The 7,188-nt window shown below is 32.0% G+C and overlaps 1 protein-coding gene across 1 annotated transcript; it reads left to right on the forward strand.

Annotated features, from left to right (window-relative positions):
• The first annotated feature begins 2,273 nt into the window (after positions 1 to 2,273).
• LOC127131312 (peroxidase 47) lies at positions 2,274 to 4,146 on the forward strand. Its single transcript, XM_051060240.1, has 4 exons — positions 2,274 to 2,542; positions 2,627 to 2,815; positions 2,908 to 3,070; positions 3,652 to 4,146. The coding sequence occupies exons 1-4, from the start codon at positions 2,297 to 2,299 to the stop codon at positions 4,029 to 4,031; spliced, it is 978 nt and encodes a 325-aa protein (XP_050916197.1). The 5' UTR covers positions 2,274 to 2,296; the 3' UTR covers positions 4,032 to 4,146.
• The last annotated feature ends 3,042 nt before the right edge of the window (positions 4,147 to 7,188 follow it).

A 7,188-nucleotide genomic window follows, 5' to 3' on the forward strand; every position in this document is an offset into this window, starting at 1 on the left:
GCATGACCCCCCGTCTACCCATGGCTACTGCATCAGGCATATTGCTCAAAATTTTATGCGGGAGTTCAAGGATAACTTCTTGAAGCAACATTTGATAAACGCGGGGTATGCATTAAACCAACCTGGATTCCAATACTACCGTCGGGAAATAGTGTTGGCAAATTCTAATGCAGGGAGGTGGATCGATAACATTGACAGAGCAAAGTGGACTAGGTCATACGACGATGGGGTGAGGTGGGGCCACATGACAACAAATCTTGTGGAATCAATGAACGGCGTCTTTAAGGGCATACGTAACCTCCCGGTAACCGCATTGGTGAGTGCGACCTATTTTCGGATGGCAACGTTGTTCGTAACAAGAGGCAGACGCTGGCATGAAGTGTTACAGACGAGTCAAGTATATAGTGATGCCTGCATGAAGTTTATGAGGCAGGAATCTGCCAAAGCCGGCAGCCATCGGGTTACGGAATTCGACCGCCATGGCCACACTTTTAGTGTCAAGGAAACAATTGACCACAACCAAGGGCTGCCCAGACAAGAGTATAGGGTCTTAATACCAGACCGTTGGTGCGACTGTGGTCAATTTCAGGCCTATCGTATGCCTTGTTCCCATGTCATTGCAGCGTGTTCACACAGCCACTTCGATGCATTATCGCTAGTGTCTCCCATCTACAAAGTTGCAACATTGCTCAATGTATACGACAATCCCTTTCCGGTGGTAGCATTGGAGGCGTATTGGCCAGAGTATGACAGGGAAATTGTTTGGCACAACGAATCGATGCGGCGGAATAAAAGTGGTCGCCCAAACAGCAGGCGCATTAGAACTGAAATGGACGTCGTAGAGAAAATGCAGAGGAAGTGTAGCATATGTCGACAACTGGGGCATAATAAGAACAAATGTCCATATCGTGGATCTACTTCGACTACATAGTTGTATTACTTCATAACTCTGTGTACCAATGCTATTTATCAATAAAGTTTACTTTTTATTCCAAATAGAAGATGACATTGAAACAACAAACACAAACATCTAACATTACAACAACAATTACTAAAACAAAAACACATACTGGAACAAGAACAAGTACTAAAACAAGAACAAGTACTACAACAATAACAAATACACAAACAACATCACAAACAACCCTTAAAATCTAGGAAATTACAACAGTTAATACTATGTCGTATGATCCATGCATCATTTGGATGCAATCAATATCGCTTTCAACTTCAACCCACGAACATACCGTTTCTCCAGTTTCAAATGAGATACTTTTTCTAAGCCTCTGAATCCTTCTGATGACTTCACCAGGTTGGTAATCTCCCTCTAACCAAGACATCAATGATCTTTTTAGTTGGTCCAACGAACGGATGTTCCAAAATTTCATCTCCATTGGGGGTTTCACAGGTGAGAAAATAACATGCCCGTCCCTTTTTAAGATTACTGGTTCTGGATCCGGGCGCCTGGATGATGTCCGCTCCCATGATGACGGTCTGGGGGATGCCATGAACTCAACTTGATAGAGAAAGTGATAGGAAATAGTGGTGAAGAAAATGCAAGGAAATAACACTTTATTTATAGGACAAGATTAATTAGTCTTAGGGGGAATTAGGGTTTGAATTAGGTCATACCTACCTAACATGATTAACCCTAATTCTCCCAAAAATTTATAAATACTATTAATTACTTATAAATTAAATTAATATATATATAAATTAATAAATTAAAACTAATTTAAAAAAAAAACATATTAAATATTTTTTAAAAAAAAAAATTAATTTTAAGGGTAGGCGCCACTCCTAGTGGCGACTTGCCCTACCCTTAAGGGTAGGCGCCAACTAGGGTGGCGCCTTAGTTGATTTTAGGGCCAAAAATGACCATTTTTGGAATTTTTTTTAAATTTTAGTTTTTTTTGAATTTTTTTTTTTAAAAATTGGATATTCAAAAAAAATATTCGTGAAATTGGCCGCAACAAAACGGTTTTGACAGATGTCGATATCAATACTATCGTTTCTTATATTAAAGAATAAATTATGGTTAATTAATACTGTAATGACCGTAATCAGTGTCACGACACCTCTATCGACCGAAAACGCAAAAACATCTACGCGACCACGACGGTATTTTAAACCCCTACTAATATTATGAATATTAACAATTCAAAAATCAAAATATAAGACAGAAGATAATGGCCAGCTTTTTCCAACTTTGTAAAGTTCTTCATTTGTAGGCCTCCCTACAAACTAATCTCAATCCTCTCACTCCACACACATATATAATTGTAGTTTTCCCAAGATGCTTCACAATCCATCATTCATATTATTTGAATATCATCTAACAATGGCTAATTTGCTTATACTGTTTTTTGTCATAATGAATGGTTTCAAATTAGGAGTATATGGATTGAGCATGAACTACTACTTGTTTAGCTGCCCTTTTGTTGATTCTATTGTTAAAAACAATCTCAACACAGCTCTGCAGGATGATCCCACCCTAGCAGCAGGTTTAGTTAGAATGCATTTCCATGATTGTTTCATAGAGGTTCTCTCTCTTCTATCTCTCCACTCTTTCTTCACATATATGATGCTGAAAAGTGGTTGGTTAATATTTTTCTCTATGAAATAGGGATGTGATGGGTCAGTTCTAATAGACTCCACTAAGGAGAACACAGCAGAAAAAGATTCACCTGCAAATTTGAGCTTGAGAGGATACAAAGTGATAGATGATATCAAACAAGAGCTTGAAAAGCAATGTCCCGGAGTTGTTTCATGTGCTGATATTCTTGCCATGGCTGCTAGAGATGCAGTTTTCTTTGTAAGATCAATCTTTTCCACACTTTTTGTTATGAAATGATTATAAAATGAAGTTCCATTTTTTGTAATATTATTTATTCATGACTTGTGCAGGCTGGTGGTCCTATTTATAACATTCCAAAAGGAAGAAAAGATGGAACAAGGTCTAAAATTGAGGATACTTTCAATCTGCCACCTCCATTTTTCAATGCATCTCAGCTCATTAGGATGTTTGGCCAACATGGTTTTTCTCCAAAAGATATGGTGGCTCTTTCTGGTAATAATTGTGTTTGAATTAATATATCCAGAATGTTATTGTTTATTTCAGAATTAGAAATGATCCGTGAAATGATGTGGTAATAATGGAGTTGTGCTTTCGATGCGGTGGAGAGAGATTGATCTATAAAATTAACACTTCAACAGTCAAGTCAGTGAAAGAATAAAGTGTAATGTGTGACTGAGAATGAATTTGATGAATATCTGAAATGACGAGTTTTTTTCCTATATATAGTAATAGCGTTTAAAATCAGATGGTGATAGATATCCTGGAGGATGAAACTGTCTATTCTTTGATAAATGTGAATCAGTTGTTTCAAGTTCTTTACCGTTTGATGGTGCACTTAGGCCTTTTCTTTTGGACCTTGCGAACAGTCCAAAATACTTATTAAAATACCTTTTTTAATTTAAAATTTTGAATTCGAATTCGGATCATCAAATTTTTCAACCTCTCTAAAAGTGTTTATTTATATATGTATTGATCACACTCGACTCAGACTCGACTCGGCATAACAATATAATAATGCAATAATTTTGTAAACAAGAGTAAAAGTATTGCCATTAACTATTTTGATTATCCAGGAGCTCACACACTAGGAGCAGCAAGGTGTATTTCTTTCAAAGAAAGACTAACCCAATTGGATCAAACATTGGATTCAGAATTTGCAAAAACACTCTCCAAAACATGCAATGTTGGTGACAATGCTGAGCAACCTTTTGATGCAACTAGAAACGATTTTGATAACTCATACTTCAATTCTTTGGTCTCAAACAATGGTGTTCTTACTTCGGACCAAACATTGTACAATAGCCCACAAACTAGGAACATTGTGAACATGTATGCAATGAATGAGGCACTGTTCTTCTTGGATTTTCAACAGGCTATGGTGAAGATGAGCTTGCTTGATGTTAAAGAAGGTTCTAAAGGGGAAGTAAGAAAAAATTGCCATAGAATAAATTAAAATGTATCGGATTGTAAAATATGAAATAAAATATGTAACGTTTGTCCTATAATCTATAATTATATGAATATTTATATCATATGTAAATGTTAAAAAGAATGAGGCGTTAATATTATTTAAAGAGTGAAGATAGTTTTTCAAAAGGAAAAGGGAAAGATAAGATTTTTTAAATATAAAAATTTGTATAAAATTTAGTTTTCTATAAATTTATTTTTAAATTTTAACAACGAATATCTTTTTTATTTCAAGAATAATTTTCAAATTCATTTGTGTTTAAAAAAAGTTTTTATTTAAAAATTCAGACATTATGAATATTTACACTAAAAAATACACTTGCAAATTGCAATATAATTTTATATTTGATTAATAAATTAATTCAAGGACATATATTATGATGTGTGTCTTGTATTTGTATTTATTCCTCTATCTCTATGTCAAAATAATTAAATTCAATTTCGACTCTAATTTTGGAGTTATTTTGACTCCAAAAATCAATATAAAGTTATTGTGAGATGTTACAAATAGTATTTTTACTTTTATCATTTGTGTTTCGAGGTGGTCAAAGGCTCAATAATACCGACCTAATAATGAGGCTCAATAAAGTATCATATGGATTGGACAACAAATGTACTTTCTCAAATATTGTCTTGAACATTCAGTGTTAACCTAGCAAGTACATCTCTCCGCTCTCTGATCCCTAGAGACTTCTACTACTATAACAAAATTTCTTTGTTATCCTCGTTCTACCATCTAGTTTATGTCCTCGTACAGAATAATATCGTTGTTTGTCGAAATCATATTCTATTTCTCATGAAATCTTCATCAAAATTCTTAGATCTTTTATGTTGCATCGTCATTATATTTTTTGTTCACTATCTTAACTGCTCTAACTATTAATTGTTTGGGTCACTATTAATCTTCTCATCGCTCATTTATGTTATCTTCAACAATGGTAGGATCCAAAGCAACTCTACCAACGATTCAACACAATATTGTTCTTGTTCCCGGTATCTTATCGGTGCTCTAGATGCTTCAAGATACTATAGCGCGAGTTCTCACTCTCACGGCTGAAGAATCTTATTTATACAAAGATATATAGGCTTCGATTTTGATAACTCTGTTGATTGCAATGTTGCATCAAATTTTAACTTATCAACTAATCGCTCGGGAATCTCTTACAATTCCTCTATTCTAGAACCAATTTTCGCTTTAACCTCCACAATATCAACATCAGTCTCCTCCTTCACCGACATTCTAATCCTCCGGACTAGAACTACCACATAACCTTCAATAATTCCAAGCCATATTTGGTGTTTTATGTGCTAATATTTTGACCAAACGACTTCAAACACAAGAGGGGTAAAGGCGGATAGTGTTATTTGGTTTTTGAAAAACTTTTTTTTAGAAGGTTAATTTTAGGTTGGTTGATTTTAAGAAGGGAGTATAAGTCACTACTACAAATAATACATTTTATGACAACGACTTCACCTCACGTAACAAAAAAATTGAGATATAATATATGTATGTGTCATGTTTTATTTCTTTCTAAAAAAACAATCTATTTTGTCGATTTTAGTAAAAATCGAGAGGTGCACTAATTCGGGATACATGCTTCGAATCCCAACATCTACCATTTTTTTATTTCTTTAAAGGTGGTATCTTTCTTTTTACTTTAGTTTTTATTTAATTATTAAATAATCTATTCCATTGGATTCTCTAATAACCGAGGGGTATGCTACCAAGATTTAACTATAAAAGGATTCGTTCACTAAATTTCACCATAAACCTAGCTCATATATATATATATATATATATATAGATATATATATATATATATATATATATATTATATATAATATATATATATATATATTATATATATATATATATATTATATATATATATATATATAATATATATATATATATATATATATATATATATATATATATAATATATATATATATATATATATATATATATATATATATATATATATGTTTCATATCCGTAAACATCATTATTTGGGATGGATGGTAAGACAGAAAAATTCTTTGGTTATGTATTGTTGTTCTTCTAACACCCACTTTTAATAAATCATTTTTCTATTCTTTCAAACTATCTCACATAGTGATGTTGTGTTTGTTATTGTTGTTGTTGTTTTTTGTTATTGTTGTTGGTGTTTCTAACTCTTGCCAACGTTGAATGGTAAAAAGAAACATTGTTATATTTTGGAATAACTCCACAATATTGTCAATTAAATAAAACATTTTATAATATATTGTTTTCTTTGGTTAACAATATTGAGAAATTTATTCATAATCATACTATAATTTTTTTTGAATATATTTCGTTGTTTGATTATTGCAACACAAAAAAAAATTGGTGAATGATAAAAAAAATAGAAAAGAAAATAATACATGTTTCTTTTAATTTTTTCTATTCATCATTTTTTTTTTGTAATAGATATAATCTACTACCTCGGTTGATTTAGGAGCCCGGGGAAATCCCTATTTTAGTTTATTTTTTATTTAAAAGTTATAACACTTGCTCTCGGTTTTAGGTTAAAATCGAGGGAAAAAGTAAATCAGTTTTGTCTCAACATATCGTGTCATCCATTTATAAATTAACAACGCTCAAGATATTGTCAAGACATCAATCCATAAAGAACCATCTACATCCAATCAGAACGTGAACACCAGCACTATATATCTATGACACTACGTTTTGAACCCCAAACATTGATAATGAAATAATTTGTCATGAAAAAAGTGAAACTTAAAGAAGTTTAGAAAAGATTCATGTGATGGATTGGAAGAGTAGAAAAAAATTTGGTTTAAAGTTTGTTTTCTTACATAATCTCTTATCATGTAAATGAAAATTTATTTTATTTATCTAATCCTTTTTTATTTTATATCAGACACAAATTCATGCAATATCCAACATTTAATCTTCCTCAAGATTCAATAAAACGATGTTCCAGTATTTGATCTTCACCCAAGATTGATAGTGATGATTATGAATCAGATTCAAAACTTGTCAAACATTTGTACTTATATATTGTAACGAAAACAATGTAAATTTAAAAAAACTTTGTATATTAATAAAATAAGGAATATATATATATATATATATATATATATATATATATATATAT

The sequence above is a fragment of the Lathyrus oleraceus genome, chromosome 1 (genome assembly GCF_024323335.1).
Source record: "Lathyrus oleraceus cultivar Zhongwan6 chromosome 1, CAAS_Psat_ZW6_1.0, whole genome shotgun sequence".
NCBI lineage: Eukaryota > Viridiplantae > Streptophyta > Magnoliopsida > Fabales > Fabaceae > Lathyrus > Lathyrus oleraceus.

Coding starts and splice junctions, on each gene's coding strand:
- LOC127131312 (XM_051060240.1), top strand. CDS start 2,297: ATGCTTCACAATCCATCATTCATATTATTTGAATATCATCTAACAATG. Junction 2,543..2,626: donor TCCATGATTGTTTCATAGAG/GTTCTCTCTCTT, acceptor TCTATGAAATAG/GGATGTGATGGGTCAGTTCT. Junction 3,071..3,651: donor AGATATGGTGGCTCTTTCTG/GTAATAATTGTG, acceptor TTGATTATCCAG/GAGCTCACACACTAGGAGCA.